The following is a 27,522-nucleotide window of genomic DNA, read 5'->3' as shown; positions in this document are numbered from 1 at the left end:
TCTAACGAATTTAAAATTTCAAACATAAAACCTGCTACAGAAGAATTGTTGGAAACTTGTGAGTTCAATCTCACTCAACACGTCACAAGTCTATACGTCAACAAACGTCAGAAGAATAACGTATGACATCATTCAGACAAACTGGGATATATTCAAGACTAAACGAAACAGTCCACAAGTTATGTTTCTTCACTGTTGCACCACAAACATCATTGAAGTTATTTTACCAGCTATAAAATTCTTAAAAACCTCTGAAAAAGGAAACACTGAACTTCAACACATAAACTTACGCTTAAAATTCATAAATACATCTCCGAAATTCCATATTTCAAATAATTAGATGTATCCACTCAAGACAATCCTATTAAAACATTAACAGGAAATCAACATCGTCCTTACTGTTAAATAACAAAAGGATGTCAAGAAAGAAACAATAGTTAACTTTAGATCAAACCCAGTAACTTCCATGTTGGCCCGGCATGGCCAAGCGTGTTAAGGCGTGCGACTCGTAATCCGAGGATCGCGGGTTCGCATCCCCGTCGCGCCAAACATGCTCGCCCTTTCAGCCGTGGGGGCGTTATAATGTGACGGTCAATCCCACTATTTGTTGGTAAAAAGAGTAGCCCAAGAGTTGGCGGTGGGTGGTGATGACTAGCTGCCTTCCCTCTAGTCTTACACTGCTAAATTAGGGACGGCTAGCACAGGTAGCCCTCGAGTAGATTTGTGCGAAATTCAAAACACAAACACACACTTCCATGTTAATAAGGAAAGAGCTTATTAGTTGTCAACTCTAGATAAAATCAAGTAAATTTCATCTCAAGAGAAAACTGTTTATCAATATATAACTCCAGATAAAACCAAGTAACTTTCATCTCAAGGGGAAACTGTTTATCAATATATAACTCTAAAAAAAATCCATCCTCTTTCATGTCATGTAAGTTTATCAATAGTTAATTCAAAATCAAACCCATCATCTTTCATGTAATGTAAGTTTATCAATACTTAATTCTAGATCAAACCCAGTTTATCGTGTAAGTTTATCATTAGTTAATTGTAGATCAAGCCCATCATCTTTCATGTCATGTAAGTTTATCAATAGTTAATTCTAGATCAAACCTAGCAACTTTCATGTCAAGAGGAAAACTGTTTATCAACAGTTAACTAGATCAAACTCAACACATTTTTTGAGGAAAATTTGAAACAATATACGACTTCTTCATTAGCAACCATCTAATAACAATCAGAATAACGACGAAACAGATAAACACCAATTCTATTCGTGAAATATCTGATTGAATCTTTCCAAGCACCCAACAAATCCACATTCCACACATATTGTAAGAGAAGAAAATACTACTTCACAAACAATATAAACTTTTATAACCCGACAGTTTATAACAACCCACCACGAAAGTAATCACAAAAGTAGAAATGAAAATTAACAGAAAAAATATACAGTCCAGGGCAAGGATGGCACTACTGGTAGAGTACTCCAACCTGTCTCAAACTTTTGATACCTATACCCCTCTTTAATAAATATAGTTTTTGAAAGAGTGAGTTTTGACAAAAGTATAATATAAAGATACATATTAAATTAATATATGTACTGTAATAGTTACTTGTTATTTGTAATCGCTGGAGCCCCAAGAAATCTTCTTATTACACCTAGCCGGGGGGCACACCCTACACTTGGAGAAATGCTGCAATACTCACATGTGTAACTGATACTTATCTAATGCATTTGATCGCCTCATTCAGCTTTTTGTTCAAATCAGGTTAGTGCTCATCGCTGTGGTGGGGAAAAATCTTGTATTTACAAGTTATTAGAAGGCGTTTTATCCACTAAACTGCTACACTACACGGAAACTAACATGATTCCAAATATCCAGAAACTTTTCACGAATGAAGCAATAAGCAGCCTTTCATCTTGTTCGTTTTTCGATATTATATATAATCTAGTCATTATAGCCAGCTATTATATATTATATTCGTCAATAAAGATATCTCCTTCCCGAAATTAACTTCTACCTATTCTCAGTAGTTTGCGGATGATGTAGTCGTATGTAGCATGTCATGACACTTTCTCTTCAAGTAAAAAATTCAAACTTCACTCGAACATGTCACATCATGATGCGACAAGTGTCTTGTTTGTATGCTTATTGCAAAGCCACGCTGGGATATCTGTTGTGTATATTACAGAGAACTGATCCTTAGATTGCAGCATTGTAAGTCCCCGGACTTACTACTGTCCCAATGGTGGACCATATGGCGTGTAGCGATTAATTCAAACAAGAAAGAAGTAATAGCATTCTATAAGTCCATTAATAGGAAAAGAAATAAAACTCCTCCGGCTAAACTAAACCGACATGACACACGGGTTGCATTAACAAATGCAATCAACTTTGTCAGTATAACATTTAATAGCAATTAACCTGGACTAACCGTTTCAGTAATATTAGAATCAATGTCAGTCAAAGACAGTAATTACCAGAGAAAAATCTGGGGCAACCTTAAAGGTTGCGAAACAAATACAAGAATGGCAAGATACAAAACATGCATAATGTCAGTCAAGGAATATGGGAACATAATAGCTTGCAACATATCAGACAATCTATATAAAAAAGCCCCAAATGCATCTTAATAAAGCTATAAGATCAGCACCAGTCTCAACTCCATAGCTTATCTTAACTGCGGATCTAAAGTCGATACAGTCATAAAACTAACTTCCAAATACTACAGCAAAGCTGACACAGGTAACTTCCTAACAAGCTAATTTCAATCCCTAACAACATCACTATAATAATGGCAAACATACATGTTCCCATTTAATTTTATCAAAATAACTAAATAATTCAATATACTAGCATAGCTATCTTAATCCCAATTTAATCCCATACAAAGGGCACTGTTTGGGTAGAATGTTCGACTTTCGAATGTGGATTTTTCTCAGGGTTCTCCGATTTCACCTCATACACCAAAATGACATGGCATTTGTATATTACCATTCCAGCCACTCTGGAGAGTTACTTGTCCAACAGAATCTTTCAACTGAAAAGTTTAAAGTCGAATATTCTGGATTTTTGACGCTTGAAGTGACACTGCACAATGTAATCATAGTCAAAATAACTCCAAGATGATTTTTATTAAATTCTAGTTCTTTTTTCCCCTTTCTGATTTTGTTTTTTCTTTCTCTTAAATCAAATTGGCAAGTAATCATTGAACAACAGGCCGGATAAAGAGAAATTCCCATTTCTGAGCATCTCTGGTCTCTGGTTCTTTTAAATTTGACAAATTGAAATTTCAAACATAAACCCTTATCTTGAATAATTATGATGACGAGTATAACCACCAAAAAATTACGTTTTCTTTTTGACAGTGTTATTAATGACCAACTTAATGGTGTTGCAATAGGATCTAGACTAGCTCCATCACTTGCTGCTTTGTTCCTATGTCACCATGAAAAATTGTGACCAGAAGAATTTCCTTCATACTTTTTGGGCCACTACACCTTTGAGTTGAACATGTTGAGAGTTTGTTTTAGCTATGTATTCAAAGCTCATTCAAGTGGCCTTCTTGGACATTCCATTTTCAAATTTCTTAATCTGGTGGGTTAATTTCTTATGCTGTTAGTATGTGGCAGCCATCTTGAAGATGCCCCTTATCCAGAAGCTATCATTATCTAAAAGTTTACTTTGGTACCAAAGTTGATAATTTCTAACCCAGAACTAATTTTTTAGAATAAAAGTTGAACTATATTTCTAATATTGCTATGTTACAGTATGACTTATATGCTCATACAGTTCACACCATTTATAATTTATTTCTGTACCTTTTGAGCTTGCTATAACAAGGACCAGAATGAAGAATGTGTGAAGAGAAACTTGACATATTGGAACAACACTTGCTATAACGTTGAAGACTATTGTAACGGAATTGTTAATTTCACTTACGCTAATATTACGCATTGTGTCCACTTACCCATTACTTCCTTCAATGAAGCTGTCTATGTTCCTGCTGTTAAGGCGACAAAACGGGTTTCCCCTAGTGAAGATTACTACCAGTAAGTCGCCGAGTTTTTGTTTGATAGTTTAATTAGTCAATAATTTATTTACATGCATCTATTGTTTCATGGATTACTCGGTAAATCTCAATAAATAACAAAAAGTTAATGAATACAGACATGTTGTGGTAAAGAATGTCGATTTAAATAAATCTGTCATTTAGTTATAAATTAAACAGCTTAAGGAGTTATCTTAAATTACTGTTAAAAATATAGAATCAAACCCAAATCATGCTGTTGTTTTGACGAGAAGAGCATGTTAATAAATTTCGTTAAGTGAACATTTTAAACAATGAGCAAATTAAAATTTGTAAACAATTTAAATATATATATATATATATGTATTGTGTACGAGAAAACAGTTTCTTGATTAATGTTAATTTTTGAAAAATTCAAGGAAATAATTAGTGTATTCTTATAAGTTGTCAATTTTTGAGAGGAACAACTAAAAATGTTATGGAGATGTCTTTCTTTTTGTAAAGAATGACCAAGTAAATCATGGTGATATTTTTCTCTAAAGAATAAGCAAACGAATTGCGATGGATTTGTGTAAGGAAAAACTGAGAAAAAAAATAACGTTGGTTTTTGCAAAAGAACAGCCCCCGATAGTACAGCGGTAAGTCTACGGATTTGTAACGCTAAAATCAGGGATTCGATTCCCCTCGATGGGCCCAGGAGATGAGCCCGATGTGGCTTTGTTAAGAGAAAACACACAAATACTCACACACGCAAAAGAATAAAATAAATACATTATTTTAGTTTTTTTATTGTAAACAACAATAAAATAAATTGTGATTGTTTTCGTAAAGCTAAAGTGAATGAGTGAGGGTGATTTTTAAAAAGAAGTAGAGAATAACTTAAGTTCGGCATGGCCAGGTGGGTTAAGGCGTTCGACTGATAATCTGAGGTTCGCTGGTTTGAATCCCCGTCGCACCGAACGTGCTCGTCTTTCCAGTGGTGGGGGCATTAGTATGTGATGATTACTTCCACTAAGTGGTGGTGACTAGCTTCCTTCCCTCTAGTCTTACATCGCTAACTTAGGGAGGCTAGCGTAGATAACCCTCGCGTATCTTTGCTCGAATTTCAAAAACAAACAAATCGAATGAAGAAAGGATGTTATTTCTTTGTAAAAAAACAACCGAATGAACCGCAAAGAAAAAAAACTCGATAGTTTTTTTTGCTAAAATAAAATGAAAAAATGAATTGTCGTGGATTTTTTTCTAAAGGAAGTTCAATGAATCGTGGTTAGATTTTTACAAAAAAAACAATTTATAATGGTTATATTTTTGTTAAAGAAAAACATAATGATTGTTTTTCAAGATGTTAAGCTTTATATGCAATAACTTTTGACAGGGCATTTAAAATATAACAAATTATTGAATAATGTTAACAGTCGTAAACTATAAAACTCAATACACTTATTGTAAATTGTTTTAAAAGATCCCTACTCGTCCACACATTCCGGGTACTTCACACTTGAAGAAAGATAACCAGTAAAGTTTATGTTCATATATTCTTGTTTATATATTTGAGTTCTGACTTTACATTACTTCCTAACATTTTGATTTGAACAAAAGAATAAACAAATAGATTTGTATCGTAAATTGGATCTATTGTTAGATAAAGCAGTTTGAAATTAATATATACTTAAATCTAATTTTTGTGTTCTAGGGTTTATCATTCTGTTGAGAAGAGACAGAAGCATTTTAATTTGAAATATTAAAGCAGCAATTGATTTCAATAAAGTATAATTCGATACAAGAAATGCACTAACGAAATAATGTTACTAATATATGTCACTAAAGAAAGAAACTCATCTTTCTTGGCATTTATTGTCAGGCTTCCTTACGCTATTATATTAAAACTAGCTAAATTTACAAAAATTTATATAGCGCCCTAATCATCTGACCATGCCGATCTCAAATCTGCTGGCACCGGGTAGCATTTATTTCGCTGACTTACATAGTATTCTAACCTGTAGGCTAGTAACGATATTATTTGTTATGAAGAACCTCTGTATATCTGGCACACTGTAGGTATTTCTGTCGAACCAATACGCATATCATAAAGAAATAAAAATTCACCAACAAATATCTTTAACAGTTATCTTTAAAATTCTAATTATTATTCACAGAGCCACATGAAAGAGAAAATTTCATAGAGTGGAAATACACATACAATAAGTACGAAATAATTCTAGAAAAAGATAGATCGTAGTGTAAAAGTCTATAAAAGTTTTATGTCTCAGACGTTTACTTTCAATTTAAGATGAATAATTTGTTCATCACAATGTTGGATTAGTTGAAGAATCTTTTAGCTCAGAAACTTATCTTCGAAATTAATTGCAGATCTAAATTCTATACTCAATTAGCAGAATTCAATGACGCCTTCCTCTTGACAGAGGCAAGTTTATTTTAAAAGTTACCTAAAAAACAACTAACTTATCCTACCAATACTAACAGCCTTGAAGTTCCTAGATATGAATCGCAGTAATTTAAGTTGAAGTCTTTTAACCTTGAAACGTTAACTTTTTAACTATTTGTTTTCGTTTTCAGGAATTATGTTTTGGGAATATCTTCCGGTTTTGAGGACTTTGGTGAATTACGGTGGCAGATTGTATTATGTTTACTATTGGCTTGGATTGTCGTTGGTCTGTGCCTCATTAAAGGTGTTCATTCATCAGGGAAGGTAGGATATCCAGTTCTTAGTCTATTATTTTCAATCACTTGTTTACCAACTCTCTGTGGTTCTCTTCATACAATCACTACACTTTCTCTTTGATTTCTTGCATTTTTGTCCTCTTATGTTTATTTAAACTACATTTTCTTCGGTTTTTTAAACTTTTAGTTGAGTTTTTTTTGTTCATCAACTTATGAACTCAATTTTTCGTCATTCCATGAACCTTTTAACTATTAAATTCATCTAACTTCTCTGTACTATCCGATATAACGTCTAACTTTGCCTCTAACCTTCTTGCTTTTCTTATCTACATGCTCTATTACAACATGTTTTTGTTTCGGTCTTTCAAAATTTTCCAATTGGGTGAATGTTTTTCATGCTTATTACTTGTATGATATGTCCACGCCCAAAAGAAAAAATTCAACAAAACATATTGTTAAGTCTAACATGTATGTTTTTTTCATGGTATTAACTAAAGTGTAAGCTATGTTCACCATGATTGTGAACCACAGCACATAATCGGAGCTCTTGCAAGTCCTTGAAAATTGATAATCGTTCAATGGAGGAGAAATTCGAGCGGAACATGCCACGACAGTTTGTATGCGAGAGAACACTTAAAATGCTGTAACCGCTACACCGTAACTAAGTACATTGGAGTTTGACATATATGCACCTCAAGCCCCTATGTAAGTACGACGGTGAACAGTGAACATCTATTTGGAAACTGATATGAGTAAAATATCATGTAAGGTGGCACATCCACAATTAGTGTAGTCTTGTTTTCAGCTGACGTATTCTTGTTCTCAGACGAAAGCAGCTTTTTATACAAAGCTGATTGTAGAGTCTGTGTGTATTGTTTCAGAGGGAAGCAAATGCCCAAGAAGCAAAGCATCATGGTGTGTGAAAGGGCTTTTGTTGATTAAAGGACCTCATTTACTCTAATTGAATGTGATTCACTGGTCAGTATTACATCTTGCTACATGTTACTGTGCCCTTTATCGGCCAATAGTCCCAGATTTGTTTGTTTCAGTACAACAATACCATATCTCACACAGTAAGGATGGTATAACAATTTATTTGGACAAAAGAAATGTGAAAGACGAAACCCATCATTCAACAGAAAAGAGCTGAGGTAAGCCATCTTGGAGGAGTGGAGAGGAGTTCTCGATTACGTCGGCTAATTTGTTCCATAAGGACACGTTTAATAGAATGCTATTAATAATGCGCAGAGTGGTCACACATGGTATTGGCTTCGATTTGATGGTGAAAATATGGAATTTTGTGCGGGTGCATATTTCAGCCAATTGTGAGTTTGTTACTATAGGGGGTTTATAGCAATAGTTTCAGTTTGTAAGCCATCGATAAGTGTAATTTCTTAACAATTTATCGGACATAAGTTGTTCCATTAAATACATTCTATCTTAAGTCGTCTTCTTTGTTTTGTCAAAATGTGATAACCTTATTTTTAGTATAATTTCTCTCAGTTAATGTTAAATTTATAGTAAGTGACGATTATTTAAAAGGAAAGTTACTTAATTCTTTACTTAAAATAAACAAAAGGTTATGGTTAGCGTATATCATTGGAATATTAATTTTGAATTTCTTGTAGCATAATATTAGAATTTCCTGCAATTCTACCTGGTTTAATGTAAACATTTCCCAGTATCAAGTACTTAAGTCATAAGAAATTTTGAATCTCTTAAAACGACATTTCTACCTTTGATTTCAAAACATAAAAAAGACTCACTGAAGTTTGAGAATTAAACCAGTTATCAAATCAAGGCTTTCTTTATTTTATATTTTATCTCGCTCGCAAAATGAAACTCGATTAAGATGTAACTTCTTTTACGTATTTTATGAAAACTTACATTTACGTTCCAAAAAGTCAAGATTTACGATGAATACAGTTACAAGAAGCTATATAAAAAGGTATATTCCTCTTTTAGATTGTTTACTTCACATCCCTGTTCCCGTACGTTGTTCTGGTGATTTTATTAGTTAGAGGTGTAACACTAGATGGCGCTGCCAATGGCATATATTTTTATATTGTTCCTAAATGGGAAAAGTTGAGCGATCCAAAGGTAATTAATTTTAAATTATTGGAAAATTTAAAATATTATGTTTATTTTCGTAATATATATAGGCACCTCTCTTTTGTTACATATTTACATTATTGGTCCAGAATTGACAGGGTATGTAATTAAAGTTGAATTCTAACAAATGTTTAGTTATGTGTGTTTAATATGGACAAGTTTAAAGGTGTTTAGCATTGTTAGCGATTCGTAATTCTAAATTACTGAGTAGAATAGATGTAACCAATCAGCATTACGCCTTTTAACAAGGACTTTTTTCAGCTCTTTAAATCAAATATCAATCTCACAGCCAGTAACTTATTCAAAAGCATCTTACCTCCAACCCCGAAATCTCGATCCATTGTCCGAAACACTGTCTATTAGGCCACCCTCAATCCTAAAAGAATTTGAAGTGAATAAATAGAAAAATAATCGAAAACATGATAAAGATTTTTCCATTCAGGCGGGTGTAGTACAGTAACGTTTGAATGCATTACAGTGTTAGAATAAACATTCTGAAAGAGATGTGATAGTCAGAGAAAGATATCGTAGTAGCGGTTAGGTTCTCTAATTTCTTTAAAGGTTGAATAATTTGCTGAGAGTGCCAAAAACAGATTAACGATACTCGTATGACATTGTTTGATTTCCTTATATAGCAAAATTCTTGAATCAAATTGGATTGTTCGTTTTTACAATGAACCTGTTGTTACATTCACCATTCTAATCACCTGCCGACATGAATAAATTAGTTATAGATCGTACTCTTAAACAAATGTGTTGCATTTAATGCCCAGAGTTTTGTGAAAGTCCAGGCTATGCTATTTTCAAGCTATTTCTTAGACGCCCATATCTAATAATTATATGAGATCCTAAAAAAGTGTTCATTGAATGTTCTTTTTATTTTATATTGAACGTAACGCGTTCATTATAAGTGTGACTTCTCCTCCAAATCATACAAAGGAAGTGCTTATTTGTTTTTTCATTTATTGTGTGTAAATAAGGGTGGAGTTTTTACAGTTTCTGAATGGACAGTAAATGAAAAATTAACTTAGCAAACCTTGTATCATGAACACTGCCAAAGATATACAGACTGCATTTGAATGTATAAGTTTCCTTAACCATGGGATGAAGTATACGTTTGTATTTATTACTTTCCTGTTTTTTTTAGGGACTTTCAACTTAACTGCCTTTACATTTCTTATTGTATGTTATTTTTGACAATTTGATCTGGAATCTTTTTCGGGTGATGTTTAACTTTTAAACATCCTGTACATTTTTCCTCCTCCATTTTGTCAGAAATTTCGTGATTCGAACAATTCAGGGATAATATTTAGAAATCTGGTGTGAAACAGCGAATTCTCTTTTTATTTTTTATGGTTTTATTTACCGCTCATTTGTTATCCCTTCTATCATTTTATTTAACCACGAATATTTAGTTCAGTTAATGCGCTAACTTATCTTCTCGCTAGAGCACGATGAATTTTAATATATTCGTATTATGGAAATAACACAAGCTTCTGCTAGCGGTGAAATACAAGTAACAATGTTATGAAAGATTACTCTAGTAATTAGTCATGTAAGATACTAGCCCAACAATTAAGTATTAATCATGCATTCAGCTTAAACAAGCCAGTTCACGAGATATAGTTAAAACTATTTATTGTTGATTCGATATTATTATATTCATCTTGAAGTGGTTTAATTTTAAAACACTGTTTTTTATTTAGTTTTTCTTCTTTAATTTTTTCTAACTCGTTTATTTATTGAAATAATTTTAAAATCGATATTTATGTTGTATTGTTCGTTAACTTTAATATCAAGTCCTGGCCAGGAACGAATTTATCATCTAGCACTCAGTAGTGGTAAAAAATGTAAAACAGTTGCTTTGCTTTGTACTTTTCGTGATTCGGTTGTTGCTTAAAGTTCTTTGTTCGACAGTGGTTGTAGTGACGTTTTCTTTTAGTCCGTTATAAAACTATAATCACTTTTGTTTAAGTTATATCTTCAACTAAAGTAAACTAGAGAGCTCTTTATTTTGACCACAACCTATTGAGTGGTAATGTGTTTTATAATAATCTGATATCGAATTTTCTTTATAATAAATGTATGTAGGTTTGGGGTGATGCAGCCACACAGATTTTCTACTCGCTAGGCTCAGGTTATGGCGGGCTCCTGACACTCGCGAGCTATAACCGTTTCAATAACAATTGTCTCAGGTAATTTTGAAGTATGTAAAAATTACTTTTTAAATAATTGATATGATTGAAAGCAAATGGGGGACAGAAACGTCGCTTGATTCGGAGGCCGGGCATATAAGCATGAGAATTTTCGGTGTTTCTCTATGATCTTAATAATTATTTTCCATTCTGATTATTCAGGACATCAGACGGGGACTCGAGCCTCGTGTGTCAACGCCTAGCAACGCCTCTGCTTAGAAATTAAAAACTGTTCTGTTAAACGTTAAAAAATATAATTAGTATAAAAAACAAAACAAAAAGTGTGTCTAGTTTACTGGATGCTATTTTCTTAATCTCTCTTTCAACCTTTCATCATATACTTAAAAAAGTTGTTTGATTTCTTTTTTATCTTATAGTTTCAACTGAGTATGAAATACCTTGTCCATATAAAAAGGTTAAAAATAATAAGACATTAAGTACTAAATCAAACGTGTATATATATGTGTTTTTCTTATAGCAAAGTCATGTCGGGCTATCTGCTGAGCCCACCGAGGAGAATCGAACCCCTGATTTTAGCGTTGTAAATCCGTAGAAATCCCGCTGTACTAGCGGATGGCATGTATTTTAATATATATATATACTATTGTGTGTCTGTGTAGCTTAAAACAAATTTAACTATTAAAGTTATGCTTAAAATTAAGAGTGGATTTAGTATTGAAGTTGAAGCAGTTAAGAAAACGATTTGAATATCTATAACTTGAATAATAAAACGATCATAGATCATACATATTAGAAATATTTATTTAGATTGTTTTAAGTAGACTGGGCAAGTAAAGTGGATAGTAATAACATAATAAAATAGTAAAATAGTTTGATCGCGTGTGGTAATGAAAAAGGAAATGCGGCGTATATGATGGTAAAAGACAGAATAAGTAAGCCCAAAATATTTAATTTTGCACAAAAATAATACATGCATGATAATAAATGTTAATATAAGTAAATATTAAACATTAGTTGTATGTATTTCAATGTAAATGTTACAAAATGGAATAACCTTATTCTTGCTGCTCCACTGAAGTCAACCTCAGACTTTTAGTGTTGTAAGTTTCTTAACTTCCGAAGACCCAACGTGAAATATCTCAAGCATGTGTATTAAATAGAAAGAAAATAAGAATGGCTAAATGGATGCCACAAGTAGTAAAGTTAAGGTAATGGCTAAATGGATGCCACAAGTAGTAAAGTGAAGGTAATGGCTAAATGAGTAACATAAGTAGTAAAGAGTTTGTTTGATTTTGTTTTTTGGAATTTCGCACAAAGCTACTCGAGGGCTATCTGTGCTAGCCGTCCCAAATTTAGCAGTGTAAAACTAGAGGGAAGGCAGCTAGTCATCACCACCCACCGCCAACTCTTGGGCTACTCTTTTACCAACGAATAGTGGGATTGATCGTCACATTATAACACCCCCACGACTGAAAGGGCGAGCATGTTTGGCACGACGGGGATGCGAACCCGCGACCCTCGGATTACGAGTCGCACGCCTTAACACGCTTGGCCATGCCGGGCCCAAGTAGTAAAGAGACGAGAATAGCTAAATGAGTGCACAAGTTATAAAGAAATCGGATTTACTAAATTAGTAGCACATATAGAAAGAGATGAGAATGGCTAAACGAATGGCACAAGTAGTAAAGAGATAAGAATGGCTAAATCATGAAAGATAGGAATACGTAAACATAAAGAAATAGACAGTTTATCGTGAGTGGTAGAAATATGTAAGAAAATAGAATGACAAATGAGAAGTGAATGTGAAGGAAAAGGGAGAGTACGTCATTAACACTAAAAGGCGCTTGGCGAGGAAAGGGGTTGATATCATATGATTACGCCATTAACATTATAATTTTTGTCTTTTTTCACGTGTATATACTAATATTTAAGCACCACTGTTATATTTCTAATTGTTTTTACGTATTATTTAGTATAACGATAAAAATGTTCTTCACAAAATGATTGATTTTTCCATATTATTTTGCTAGGTTTATAGTTTCTGTTTTGATAATTAGTTTATCGTATAACATACTTTTTTGTTTATTTCCCTTAAAAAGGGCGTTGATTTAATTCCCTAATCCATACAAAATAATGAACGTGTATTCATGGAATTGTATTTCTCAACAGTTATAGGGTACATAAATTCAAAATAGTAGATTGTAATTTTATTCTATAATTAAGAACGAATTTAAACATGTCTCATATTTTACATTTTCATATTGGTTATATTTTAACTTGCATAAAAATCTCAGTATATTTTGAGCAAATATATTTATATACACTGCTAGCCAAAATCTTAAGGCCAATGAACATAAAGAAAAAAATAAATATGCATTTTGCTTTGTTAGACTCAACCACTTATTTGAGTAGAGCTTCGAAAGATGAAAATAAGAAAAAGGAAAATTAAAAAAAAAAAAATTAGCATTTAATAGGGAAAATGTGAACACTATGAAATTAGCTTAAATACTAGCTGGTCAAAAGTTTAAGACCATACCAAAAAAAAAGTCCTAAACAGGATAGGAAATGACCAACAAGGGGTCTCAGTAGTGAGTTGCACGGCCGTCATTGCGAATAACTGCAAACATTCGCTTTGGCATGGTCGATATAAGCGTTTGCAGAAGGCTGGCTGGAATGTTATTCCAAGTGATGAAGATGGCTTCACGAAGATCATGCACTGTTTGGAATTGACGTCCATTTCTTTAAACTTCCCTTGCCATCCACCCCAAACATTTTCAATGGGGTGCAGTTTAGGCGAACACGCTGGATGGTCCAAAAGAAGAACGTTATTCGCCATGAAAAAATCCTTTGTTCTGCGGGCATTGTGGATTGCAGCATTGTCCTTTTAAAAGATCCAATCATTTCTACACAAGCGAGGGCCTTCAGGCAATAAGAATGCTCTCTCCAACATGCCAATATAACCAGCTGCTGTTTGACGCTCCTGTATAACTTGAAGCTCCATTGTTCCATGAAAGGAGAAATCACCCCAGATCATGATGGAACCTCCTCTACTGTGTCGTGTAGAAAATGTCTCCAGTATGATATCCTTATCGTGCCAGTAGCGTAAACCACCTGGACCATCCAGGTTAAATTTTTTCTCATCAGAGAACAAAACCTTCGTCCACTTTTCTACGTCCCATGTTTGGTACTTCTCAGCAAAGTTTAACAGAGCTGTTTCGTGGTATGGAAGGAGGCGTGGCCTTTGAAGACGATTACGGTTTTTAAAGCCTTTCTCTCGTAGATGACGTCTTATTGTTTTTGAGCTGCATTTTGCGTCCGTAAGGACCTTAGTCTGGTTCGACGATTGGCTAGTGTCTTGCCGAACAAACGGTCGAATCCTCCTGCTCAACACCGGCGAAATTTTCTTGGGCCGACCACTTGAAATTCTCGTTCCGTATCCCTCAGGGTATTTTAAGAAATTTGCAACAGCAGTTTTACTACACCCAATCTCACCATCGATGGCACGTTGAGAGAGACCTTGCTTTTGCAGCTCAATAATTCTGCCACTTTCAAACTCTGTCATGTTTTTACCCAATGTAACACAGGAGATGTCAGTGGGAGATGTTGACAACGCTAATGCTTGAACACAAATTACTAAATTTCGTTACGTGTTTACCGATTAACGCTTCGTTTCAGTATGGCTTTAACCTTTTGACCAGCTAGTATTTAGGCTAATTTCATAGAGTTCACATTTTTCCTATTAAATGCCAAAAAAGTTTTTATTTTTATTTTTCCTTTTCTTATTTTCATCTTTCGAAGCTTTACTCAAATAAATGGCTGAGTCTAAAAACGCAAAATGCATATTTTTTCTTTATGTTCATTGGCCTTAAGATTTTGGCCAGCAGTGTATGTGTGTGTAACTGTGGAAATATAACTCACATTGGTGTGGGGATACCTCCGTTAGCTAGTCTAACATGAAGATATGTATGAAAAAAATCATCAATAGAAATACAAATTAGGAGAAGATATGTGGGTGCTCAAGCCCACAACGTACCACATCTACGTCGCCTTTTACTGTCTGCAGACAACTGTGGAAGGCGACTGCTCTCCAAAATAAAAGAAATAAGGTACTACCGTTTGGGGTAAGTAAGATAAACTTACCTCTTGAGGTTCGCATTCCAGCTTCGATTATAACAGAATATATTAATTTAATTTCATTAGTAGTGTAGTAGATATAGTAGATAAATTGCATTAGTATACTATACACCCACAAAATAAAAACATTATAATGAAACTAAAAGTCAAAATAAGTCGCAGAAAGAACCAATCATAATTATAATGTTGATGACGTAATCGTATGATGTTGTTCCTGCTATCCTCTCACACGTGATGATGACAAAATCATGATGTGTAGCTTCTTTCCAAACCACGCATCCATAATAACATGTTCTCTGGTGTTGATAATGTATTCCCCACTTTCGTCTTTCAAATGGCATCCTAATTACTTCCTTAAGGGCAGAAAAAATATGGTTGTGATTGGTAGAATGGGTAAAAATGATTAATTGTAAAATGTAGCAAAAGTATATGTATATATATATGTGTATATACACAAAATGAATGAACAAAGATGACTGAACTATAAATTTTAATTTATCTAGTACTTGAATAGATAATAACTAGAGAAAATTAAAGTAATAAAAATACGATAGCGCATGAAAAAAATATTAAAAACAGTCAAAACTAAAGAAACAAGGATCTCATTATGAAAGATAAAGAGGGTAAGGGAGGAAGTTAATTGTGTTTGAAGAAAAATGAAACAACTACGTAAAATTACTGATAAACTAATGGACAAACGTGGCGAGTTAGAATTAGACTTGATTCTGTATACATGTAGTATGCATACACGTAGGAGAAAAAGTATATTTAATTCTAAATAATAGAATACATAAGAAAGAAAGGGGATATTAAAAAAGTAAAAAGTGAACGTTTGAGAGTGAAAGATAGAAAAAATAGGAAAATAGTATCGTAACATCAAAATAATTAAGATAAGCATTTTAAACTGAATGCCAAAATTTTTGAAAACCAAAAATTGTAATGAAAATTAAAGAAACAAGAATTTGATAGCAATCATGAATTGAAGGATATATGTGAAATAAGTCCCTATACATACCATATCATGACACGCTAACCTATGAATATTTAATTGCAGCATAATAAAGTGGGTCTGTTGATACATAGAAAAATTTGGTCTAAATAACGACGCGCAAAGTAGCAGTCATAAAACATAATAAAATAATATAGAAAAAGCTTTCTAAAGACATTGGATAATAGTAAATATCTTTGTTTTTACTTCAGAATACTTCATAAATTTGGTTTGTGTCACTCTGCTTAAAATGTATGCTTTAAATGTCTGTTAAAATGTAATGAAGCACTCGAAATGAATTTCAACAGCAGATAAAAATACGATTTAAGAGATTAGACTGAAACCAACTAATAATATTGTAGGTCATGCTGTAAAGTAAGCAATACACCCACAAAATAAAAACATTCCAAAATAACAGCTGTTACTTGCTGATAATTTTATTGTCTTTACCAGAGACGCTGTATTAATTGCTTTGTCCAACTGCTGCACAAGTGTGTTTGCTGGATTTGTGATCTTCTCAATACTAGGGTTCATGGCGTACACATTAGATGTACGTATAGAAGATGTTGTAGATTCAGGTAAAACATTTTGTATTTAATGCTCACACTAAACGAACTTATGAGTTTTCCTAAAATAATACTACTATGGAAAAAAAAAGACGTAATTTTTCATCTTATGTTGTGATTTATAGTATATATATACATGTATGTATGGTATACGAAAACACTGGTATATCATAATTCTTTCTTTCTTTTATTAATTTATTCTAACGGTTTCGTTACTTCAAATTCACTCTTCAGGAAATAGTTTTACTTAGAATTTCACAACACATACAAATATAGCTTTTCAACTAAAAGTAAAAAAATTGAAATTAAAAACATATATTGTCCAATGTATAAACATTTAATACAGTCTATGTATAGATTAATTGCATTACAGGTGCTTAAAATAATTAAATCTGGTCAATATACTTTCATTTTAATTTAAAATATTATTCTAATTACACTTTATCTTATTTATTATAATAGAAGTGCAATTTATTTGTCCTATAATTTTATGCTGTTACTTATTTTGCTTTTTGGCAAGTCTTAGTGTGTGTGTATATATATATATATATATATTCAAATACTTTGAAATGGATTCATATATAATCAATATAAAGAAGACTATAGAGAAATGTGTATGTGTGTGTGTATAGGATATACATATATATAGTGAAATCAAATAATTACATCCAAATGAAGCTAAATGAATAAACAAAATCATGACGTAGGACTGCGTTAAAAATAGCAAATCCCAACCTCTGATTAATTACAGTATAATAATAAATGTTTAAGCCATAAACAAAACACATTAACATAAAACAAAATACGCTGCATATTTTTGAGAAGGATCCTAGAATACAAGCTACAACGTGGGATTATAAAATGTATCCTCAGTTTTGGAGGTGACAGAGAAAGTAGGACTCACATTGCGGTGGTGATACACTGTCTATCAGTCTTAACCTCCATTTCGCTAGTTTCACATAAGAAAATTAGACATTAGGAGAGAGAGAAGTTGGTGCTCAAGCCCACAACGTCCCACATTCATATTACCCTTCACTACCTGCAGACAGTTGTGGGAAGGTGGCTGTTCTCCCAAGTTAAAATAAAAATAAGAAAACGATGAAAAATAAAAATAAGGTACTACCATTTGGGGGTAAGTAAGTTAAAATCATACCTTAGCATTCCAGCCCCCGTTATGATAAAAAGACACTAATTGGTAGCCCAGTAAACGATTTATATTAGTATGAAGAGTCTCATCTAGTTATCTAAATAAACTAGCAAAAGTGCCCAACCATCACACATGTATTAAATCTACTGTGACTATCATACTCTAAACAAGCCTTTATATGCAGCAAGTTGTACATCCACATAATGTAGTGCCCAGCTGTTAAATGGCCTTGAGATCTTTTTAATTAGTGCAGCGTTTCTTGTATATTTTAACAAAATTTTTGGCTTGTTTTCAAGTTATAACAAATTAATATAATTAGTCATAAGTTTGGATTTGCTGTTTTTAACGCAGTCCTTCCTTTTGATTTTGTTTACTTAACTTTATCAGTATTAATTTTCTTTGAAGTATATACACACACACACATATATATATACACGAAGAGTTACTAATGCAAAACATGGCATACATAGTTAGATACTACGGTTACTGTCTACTGTTTCTTTTATTTAGCTTCCAGTGGCACAGCGATATGCCTGAGAACTTACAATAATATAAACCAGGTTTCTATACCTATGGTGGGCAGAGCACACATAACACATTGTGTAGCTTTGTGCTTAATATCAAACAAATGAATTGAATTGCTTTAATGCAAAAAAATATTATACAGTAGAGCGTAATCACAAACTTTGTTTTAGAAGGAAGAAAAACGGCCACAGATGATTTGGTATTTAAGTTGCCTTTATTTATCATTCGTTTTGTTGATATGATACTATATTTCACACTTCTCCAATTCTAGTATGTGTTTATATTTGTTTATTTAGATGTCCTACACTGCTGTACACGTTAATATGCCCATACATAATAATAATCTAGATGAGGTATAAGACAGATTTCACAAAATGCCTAAATAAGCTACGCTTGAATGTAGTGTGGTTTATTTTGAATTTTGCGCACAACTATTTAAAGGCTATCTGCATTGAAAGACTATAAGGAAGGCAGCTAGTAAACACCACTCACTGCTAATCCTTTTACTACACTTTTACCAAGAAATAGTAGGATGGATCGTCATATTAAACATCCTGCGGATGTTTCGTTAAATCAATATACACTCGGTAAGACACAAAAAATTATACTATTGAAAGAGAAGGATAAAGAGTGAGATTCCAGAAAGATAGATATATTATATATCTATCAAAACTCAGCAGGATATCCTACATCTGTAAACATCTTTCAGTTATATCTCATGGTTTGTGTTTGATAGGATTAAGGATGCTATTTGCGCATAACATATAATTCGGGGGGAGGGGGAATATTCTGATTTTGTAATCCTTTTTCAATTGTATCTCGTGGTTAGTGTTTGGTAGGATTAACGCTGCTATTCGCACATTTAACAAAATTCGTTCCATCTCTTTGTTTATAGTGTAAAATAATCTTTATCTCTTTAAGTAATATAATATAAAATAAGCATTGTATATACATACATATATATATATATCAAGTGTTTTTACAAGGAAATTAAAATACACTCCAGTAATAAAACATGCTGTAACTCTAGAGCTCTCACGTACAGAACAAAAAATCTGAGGTTACTGCGTACAAGTAATATACCACAGAGTATACTTGAACCACCTTAACAAAAACACACGAGAAAAACACTACAGTCTTTTGGTCTAGATTTTACCATGAAATTATATTTTGTCTTATGGGTGACGCTGGCATTAAGTTACCATACTTTACGCCTTGTAAGACGCTATATCGTGGAAGACACACCCTAGTTTTGGAAAGACAATACTAAGAAAAAACTACTTTGACTGAAGAACCAACACCTTGATGCAGCCTTTACTCTTTTTTAACCTACTGAGTAAATACAGTTAAATACATGACATTCATTACAGTATATCAACAATATTTGTTGAACTGAATGGTTTATGCTTTTGAAAATACTTGTAATTAGTAAGTAATTAGATTACGATCTGTATTAGAGGCAGTTTTGAGTAGACCCTAAATTAACCTCTTACAAGCTTAATTCCTTACTTTTTTCTTGGAAGACTCATGGAGATTTTTCAAGGTTTTTTTAAAGAAAAAGAGTACATCTTACAAGGCGTAAAATACGGTATTAGAAAAAACTAGGTATTTATTGTCATGTACCTCTCCATATTTATTCCTGTACATATGAAAGAGACCTTCCAGAGAAATTCGTGCCTTTAGATGTTACCTTCTTTGTGATCCAGACATCGTCTCTCATACGAGGTTGTTGAGTTATGCAATATAACACTTTGAACTATAATTCCGGTAGATGAGAGATCCTGAGTTATTTCTACACGGTGAATTGTGCCTGAAGTAATTGAATGCCTATATTAGACATCTTCAACGAATAGAATGACAAAAAGTCTAGTTTAAGATCAATAAAATTTGAAGACGGTCTGAAAGGGCAACGAAAAAAATTGTATCACAAGTGTAAAATAGTAACTAACATTGAGCGGTTCTACTACGTTTTTACCTGGTGATGATAACAAAATATGGCCAAACATTAAAAAATTGTAACTATATTAAATTTTTAATAAATATTTTTCGTGACCCATTTATCCCGCCTCCAAACTTTGTTATGTACAACGAATATTGTGGACATTAATTATTAATTAATTCAGGTGCTTGCCACGAAACTTGGGTGTCTTTCTAGTGCCATCTATATGTAATTAATCTTTGAAACGGTAATATATCCCTTGTAGGGTTCCATGGAGGGTGATGTCAGTGAGCACTAAAGTTCTTGTGTTCTAATTTTTACGAATCGCTCGACATCAGGTAATTCTGTTGGCTCAGCAATGATTTACTGTAACTCTTTAATTGCTCAGAAAATCCATTCTACAGATTGTGTTAATTACTGAGTTGCATGCAGTTACACTTGCTTTGGTTTACATAGAAGTAAACTAGTGTGCAAATTCTATCATTTATACTATTTGAAAGCCCTTAAATCGCTTAGGACACTTCTCAATGAACATTGATAGTTGATAGCAAGACCACTGGTAATATCAGAATACAAGAAATTGAATCTAGCACTGTGGCCAAAGCAGCCACAGCTGCTGATGTTAATGCTTTGTATATTCCTTATATAGATTATTAAAGCAAAACTCCACATCTTCCGATAGGCGACTTGGGGTGAGCAACGTATAAATAATCTTTTATCAGAAGTTTTCAATGACTCCATTCAGGTAATTAACTCCGCCACAGAAGTTTGTTGCATGTACGATAAAACTTAGAGTGATACGTTCAGGCAAAAAAACACTGCATCTTACGTTTTACAGTTTACGGTAAAACCAACATTGATACATACAAGGTTTAAAACACATAGCAAGCGTTTGCCCACAAAATATTAAAAAAAATATATCGCCCACGTTAAAATATAAAATAAAAATCCATTATATCACCAAGGTTAAACTATAGAATAAAAATACATTATATCATCCAGGTTACACTGTAGAATAGAGAACAAAACATAAAGCTCCAAGGACCTATACATAAGCTAGCATTTTGTATACTTAACGTTTGATTTTTACTATCATGCATTATCTTTGTCAATGACAATTATTTCTTACAACAGGTCAGGGACTAGCTTTTATTGCTTATCCACAAGCCATAACAAAGCTTCCAATCTCGCCTTTGTGGTCTTTCATGTTTTTCTTCATGTTCATTACTTTGGGTTTGGATAGTCAGGTAAGTCTTTAAAAATGTTTTCTTTTATCAGTATTACTTTGAGAAATGTTTAGAATTTCAAAGTTGTATTATTATGTGCTGTCTAAAAATTATGTCAATATGTGTGAAATAGTCGAAAACAGACTTTGAAAATGACTGATAGATTATTTATTTCATAATTGTTTAGTAAACCATACTTTTTATGCAACATTTATTTACTGAATAGCGACAAGTGATTAATATTTGCAGTTGGGTCGTAAGCTCAGTACCGTAACGACACATATGACGCCTCAGGCGACACAAATTCGACAGGGTCCCAGACCCAACCCGTTAAACAGGAAAACGGCATTTCCCGTCTTCATCTTGGCCGGCCCGGCATGGCCAAGCGTGTTCAGGCGTTTGACTTGTAATCCGAGGGTCGCGGGTTCGAATCCCGGTCGCACAAAGATGCTCGTCCTCCCAGCCGTGGGGGCGTTATAATGTGACGGTCAATCCCACTATTCGTTGGTAAAAGAGTAGCCCAAGAGTTGGCGGTGGGTGGTGATGAATAGCTGCCTTCCCTCTAGTATTAAACTGCTAAATCAGGGACGGCTAGCGCAAATAGCCCTCAAGTAGCTTTGCGCGACATAAAAAAAAACAACAAATCTTCTTGGCCTGTTTTCTCCTTTGCAACCCATGCAAGCAAACTAAAAATCACGAAACCCAAAGGCAAGTCCCCTAAGTTTTAATTATCATAATAGCTTCAACTAACGTATTAGCTAAACAGGGGGCGATGAGAAACTAAACAAATTGTTGACTTTCCCTGAAATATTAAAACTAAATATCTACCAACATTGAATTTGTTGGTCAATTAACGTTCCTGTTCAAGTTGGCGACCTGTACGAACGCACTTTTCTCACTAACCTAGATAGGGCCCTGCCAGAAAAGGTTGAAAACTATTAATTTGTTGTTGTTTGGAATTTCGCACAAAGCTACTCGAGGGCTATCTGTGCTAGCCGTCCCTAATTTAGCAGTGTAAGACTAGAGGGAAGGCAGCAAGTCATCACCACCCACCGCCAACTCTTGGGCTACTCTTTCACCAACGAAAAGTGGGATTGACCGTCACATTATAACGCCCCCACGGCTGGGAGGGCAAGCATGTTTGGTGCGACTCGGGCGCGAACCCGGGACCCTGAGATTACGAAGCGCACGCCTTAACGCGCTAGTCCATGCCAGGCTCAGAACTATTAATCAAAATAACTTGTGGATTATTGTCTGAATCTGGTTTTAATCTACAAAGGAGATATAAGGAAGGATAACCTTCTCAGTTACATTAACATAAAGATCTTCAAAATGTAGATATTTTTTTTAGTTTCTTTCCGTAATCATAACTAATATTAATTGCAGCGTAATTAAATAAACGCAGCAGGATGGCGTCAAATCTAAACATTTAATGGAGAGACTATGTGTACTGTGGAACATTTGTAGCCTTGCTCTTAACTTTAACGCTAAACTAAGAGCATTAAAAATGTAAAATTTTAGTTATTCTGAAATAAACTTAACTAATTCAATTCAACCTCTATAAATTCCTGAAATATTTTCTATTAGGTTGAGGAATAATTCGTGAACGTTTTTAAATAATTTCATTCAAGCATTACATGCAAGACTATACAATACTTCAATGCATGAACACATTACACCCAAAACATTTATTATGATACTTTATTTCATGTAATACCTAGGTATATAGTATGCATTGTTTTAAACGAAATTGCAAGAAATTAAATGCGAAAAGCAGATGGTGTCGAAAATGCTCGATTTTGTCCACTTGACATTCCATTTAATGAGCTGAAAATGAAAGCAAAAATTAAAGACATATGAAAATCAAACACACCATCTATTAGAGCAAAAAATTATCTACCAAATGACATGAAATATTTTGCGAAAGCGTTTCATTTATGAATATATTTTTTTAACTTGATAAAACGCTCACGAATTATTCTTAAACCCAATAGAACAACTGCTTAACTGTGTTTCCGATCAACTTATTTGTAATGTTGTTTGGAATAACGTGTAACACATTTTAGTAATATTTGTGTAAGGTGCTGTCACATAAATTCCTATTATGCAACACCTGACGCTTTGTTTTCAAATCCTACTGAAATTACGAAAAACTGGATATTTTGTATTACGTTTTTTTTTTTACAGTTAACGCGTTTATATAGGGAAAGTATCAGTTCACCTTACTTATTTTCCAATTCAAACCAGCAAACAAAGATAAAACTAAATTATGTAAAAGAGAGTGTGTGTCGCGTCACATAACGCTAAATTTCTCGAAATAGGAGTTTAAATTTGATTGGCTCACAAAGGAATTTGGCGAAGTTTGACTGCCAAGGCTGCACTCTTCTGTATCTTTATTGGTAACATTTGATTTTGCAAAATTTACTTCAGTTAATTATGAAATGTGAGGTTAGGGTAAACTATGATGTGGGATGGTAGTACTTGCCCCATCATTTTTGACAGGCTGTACGCTAATAATAATATTATTTTAAGCTAAGCTATTCAGTGCCTTTTTGATTTGATGTTCTTGTCCGTATATTATTTATTTATGTAGGCCACAATTATAAAATACCACTATGTTTGGTATGTTAGTTATCACAGTTTCAAATATGGGTATATTAATTTTCAGAGATCTAAGTATGGATACATTAATTATCATAGTTCCAAATGTGGGCATGTTCATTATCATGTGTCTAAATATGGGTATGTTAATTATCGTAATTCCCAATAGCATATGAAACATACTTTTCACTTGAGAAGTTAACACTTTTTTTAAACTGTTGCACTGTGTGTTAGTGGATGTATTTTAATTCAATGCATTTTTATGCGAAACAACTCAGTATTTATATTGTGATTTTCTTTAGTTTACTATGTGTGAAACTTTGATTACTGCAATTCAAGATGAATGGCCAGTTCTGCGTTCATCAAAGCCATGGATTGTTATAGTTACGTGTTCGATTTGTTTCCTGTTAGGTCTCCCGATGTGTGCCCGGGTAAGTTTAGTTATCCATTTACACGTTAAATGTATAATTTTTCTCCCAATTTTAGATTTATTTGCGTCTAATGCGCACAAAGCTATTCAATGACTAACTCGGCTAGCTATTCCTAATTTTGAACGTATATAGCACAGATGCCAACTATTTCAAATGACTGAGCGTTATGATTTTAGGCAGAGCCCTTTATCATTTGCGGTTACTAGGCCTGACTAATGTATCTAAGCTGTTTATTATTATATTATTATTATAACTATTATTATTTATTACTGCTATAGATTGTTCATTTATGACTGTGTTTTGTGTATTCAATAAATTAATTAAAATTATTTTGAAATTATGTCTTTTATTTAGTTCAGAGTAACAAACAACATTGAACATGCACAAACAGTAAGCAGAAAAAGCCTGTGTATAAAGACTAGTTTATATGATGTTTATGACACTTATTGTAATAGTTTTGCAGCTGTTGCAGCCTTTGCTTTCATGAGAATGTCTCTGGATGGTTGGGAGTTATAACAACATTGTCCATTTGACTACATATACATCTTGTGTGTTATAATACTGCTCAAAACTGAGGTGCTCAAGTTTGGTCTGAACTTGCTTTTGTTTTTAGTCACTAAACTAAATATCCTTTTACTGTCAGCATTAGAATGGAAAATTGTAAGAATTCCAAGCATAACCATACACAGAATGTCATACTTCTGGTTGCTATTTCCATCCTTAACTGTAGACAGCTGAACCCAAAAGTTGTCAACATTCAACTGAAGGACAGTTTCTGAGAAAGTATCAATTTGATAGTTCAAATATTGCCCTTCTAACTTGTCAATAGTGTTGTGTTCATGTGTATTGACAAGGAAATGATACCTGTCTGTGAAGAAGCATAGAGAAAAGAAATCTTTGCTGACTTTCAGTTTTGGATCAGCAACCTCTGCATGAATCAGAAGTTAATCATTTAGAGGAAACAGACTGTTTCATTTTGTTGTCCAAGAAAACATCTAACTTTCAAATGTTTCTTTGTCTGCTTTTGGAGATTGTTGTCTTGTGTTCCTGTGTGGCTGAGAGGATGTCTTGACTGTGTCCTTGTGTGGCTGGGAGGGTCTCTTGACTGTGCCCCTGTGTGGCTGGGAGGGTGTCTTGACTGTTAAAGTCTTGCTGCATGACTGAGCTACACGTTTAGATCCTTTTGAATCTAGTTTTTTTTTCACAGTGAAAATACTTCTTCAATGGCTTCCACATGTCCAATATTCTGTTGAAGCATACCCCAAGTGATAGCCATCTTGTATTAACAAGTTGTAGATTTTTTCTTGTTTCTTTGTCATACAATTTTTAAAACTCTTTGAAATGTTATTTTCTGCTAGCACTTTTGTCCAGAAAATAGTAGATATCTATCAATTTATCAGAAACTGGGCAGGGCAGTTCTCTGGAAGCTTTCTGGGCAGCAATATTCATGAGGTGACAGACACAGCCCATGAAGTAAATGCTAGGCTGTCGTCTTGAGATGTGTTCCATCACACCTTTGCCTACACCAGACATAAGTGAAGCATTGTCTGAAGAAAAACTCAGACAGTTTTCCCATGGAATTTCCTCTTTGTCAGTTCGTGGTCCAAAAGCTTGAAAATATTCTTTCCCATTGAAGCTTCTTTCTATTCCACCATTGTCATAAGAGAACAAACAATTTTTCCAAGCAAAGGGTCAAGATATCGTACAACCACTGGATACAGTTTTGAGTCATTCATGTCTGTTGATCCATCTAAGGCTAAACTGTAAACACTGTTAGTAAGTATGCTTGAAATCATTTTGTCATCTTCACAACCCAACATTGGTACAATGGCTGTAGTTTTGGTTCTAGCACAGCCATATTTTTTCGCTATATCAGAGTCTGGGAACATTTTTCTGAATAGATGTCCTGCATGATCGGCTACAGCTAGGGGTAAATTATGAGCAATGACGAATTGCGTGAACATCACTTCTGCATTTATGGTTTCATATTCTGAATTCTTACTCATAAATGTCATTATCTGCATCACTTTTGTCTTCGCCTCAGCCTTTTGTTGGTGAGATGTAACATTTTTTTTATTATTTCAAGCACAACCATGATTATCGCAAGTAGCCGTTTGGACTATGTCTTTTATTTATTATCAAAATGTATTTGTATCTCACTAGAAATTTTCTTTTCACTCTCTCAAAGCCTTGGGGGAACAATTTATCACTTTATTGCATAAGCCTATATCATATGTAATAATTTGGCAGTTGCAACAAGTCGTAATATTTGTCTGTATGAGCGTATAGTCGTAATGTATACATCAAAATCGAATGATTACGCTCAAGTCGTAATGGTTGGCATTTCTGATATAGACTAAGAAAAAAGCAGCCAGTGAACAACATTTACCACTAACTATTGGGCTACACTTGTCTAGCAGAATAACTTGATTGTTACCCCTTACAGTGTAGCCAAAACCACATAAGTGCAAAGCGAAGGTTGATATGCAGGTCCATAATCCGACACGTTAACCTTTAAGGCATGCTCAGCCTGTCAAAATTAGAATGATCATTAAAAGTGTGGAAAACTTTCGGGTGTTATCAGTATTTATCAAATGTTTGATTGTGGATCCATCTCTTTGCTTGTTTCATATTGTTACTCAACGGAGCCATTGAAGGTCTCATCTTGTGTGTACGAGAAAATAACACAATACTGGCGAATCCCTAAAGTGCTGCCCCCAGTGGCACAGCAGTATGTCTGCGGATATGTACAACTATGAACCAGGTTTCGATACCCATGGTGGACAGAGCACAGATAGTCATTTGTGTAGCTTTGTGCTTAACAGCAAACAAAAGAAACAACCCCTTAGTCTTACTTCTTGATTGTGTGTGACACTTGTCATTCCCATATGTGAATATTGTCAATATTGCCATACTATTCTAAGTTATAGAGTTTTTAGTAACGAACTCTAAACACAACAAAGTTGCTATTTATATT

The 27,522-nt window shown here is 33.6% G+C and overlaps 1 protein-coding gene across 4 annotated transcripts in view; it reads left to right on the top strand.

The window, feature by feature from the left end:
* LOC143234380 (sodium- and chloride-dependent glycine transporter 2-like) overlaps window positions 1-27,522 on the top strand; it is an 80,854-nt gene that overhangs the window by 15,800 nt on the left and 37,532 nt on the right. For 3 of the 4 annotated variants that reach the window (XM_076471696.1, XM_076471697.1, XM_076471698.1), the window contains exons 5-11: window positions 3,838-4,060; window positions 6,616-6,748; window positions 8,686-8,820; window positions 10,924-11,027; window positions 16,564-16,688; window positions 21,422-21,534; window positions 24,417-24,545. In XM_076471696.1, the coding sequence (XP_076327811.1) occupies window positions 3,838-4,060; window positions 6,616-6,748; window positions 8,686-8,820; window positions 10,924-11,027; window positions 16,564-16,688; window positions 21,422-21,534; window positions 24,417-24,545 (962 nt within the window). The remainder of the gene's footprint in view (window positions 1-3,837; window positions 4,061-6,615; window positions 6,749-8,685; window positions 8,821-10,923; window positions 11,028-16,563; window positions 16,689-21,421; window positions 21,535-24,416; window positions 24,546-27,522) is intronic. The other variant, XM_076471699.1, reaches the window with a different exon arrangement.

The sequence above is a fragment of the Tachypleus tridentatus genome, chromosome 12 (assembly GCF_004210375.1).
Source record: "Tachypleus tridentatus isolate NWPU-2018 chromosome 12, ASM421037v1, whole genome shotgun sequence".
Lineage (NCBI taxonomy): Eukaryota > Metazoa > Arthropoda > Merostomata > Xiphosura > Limulidae > Tachypleus > Tachypleus tridentatus.
Note: the sequence above shows the minus strand (reverse complement) of the source record. Positions and strands in the feature narration are given on the sequence as shown.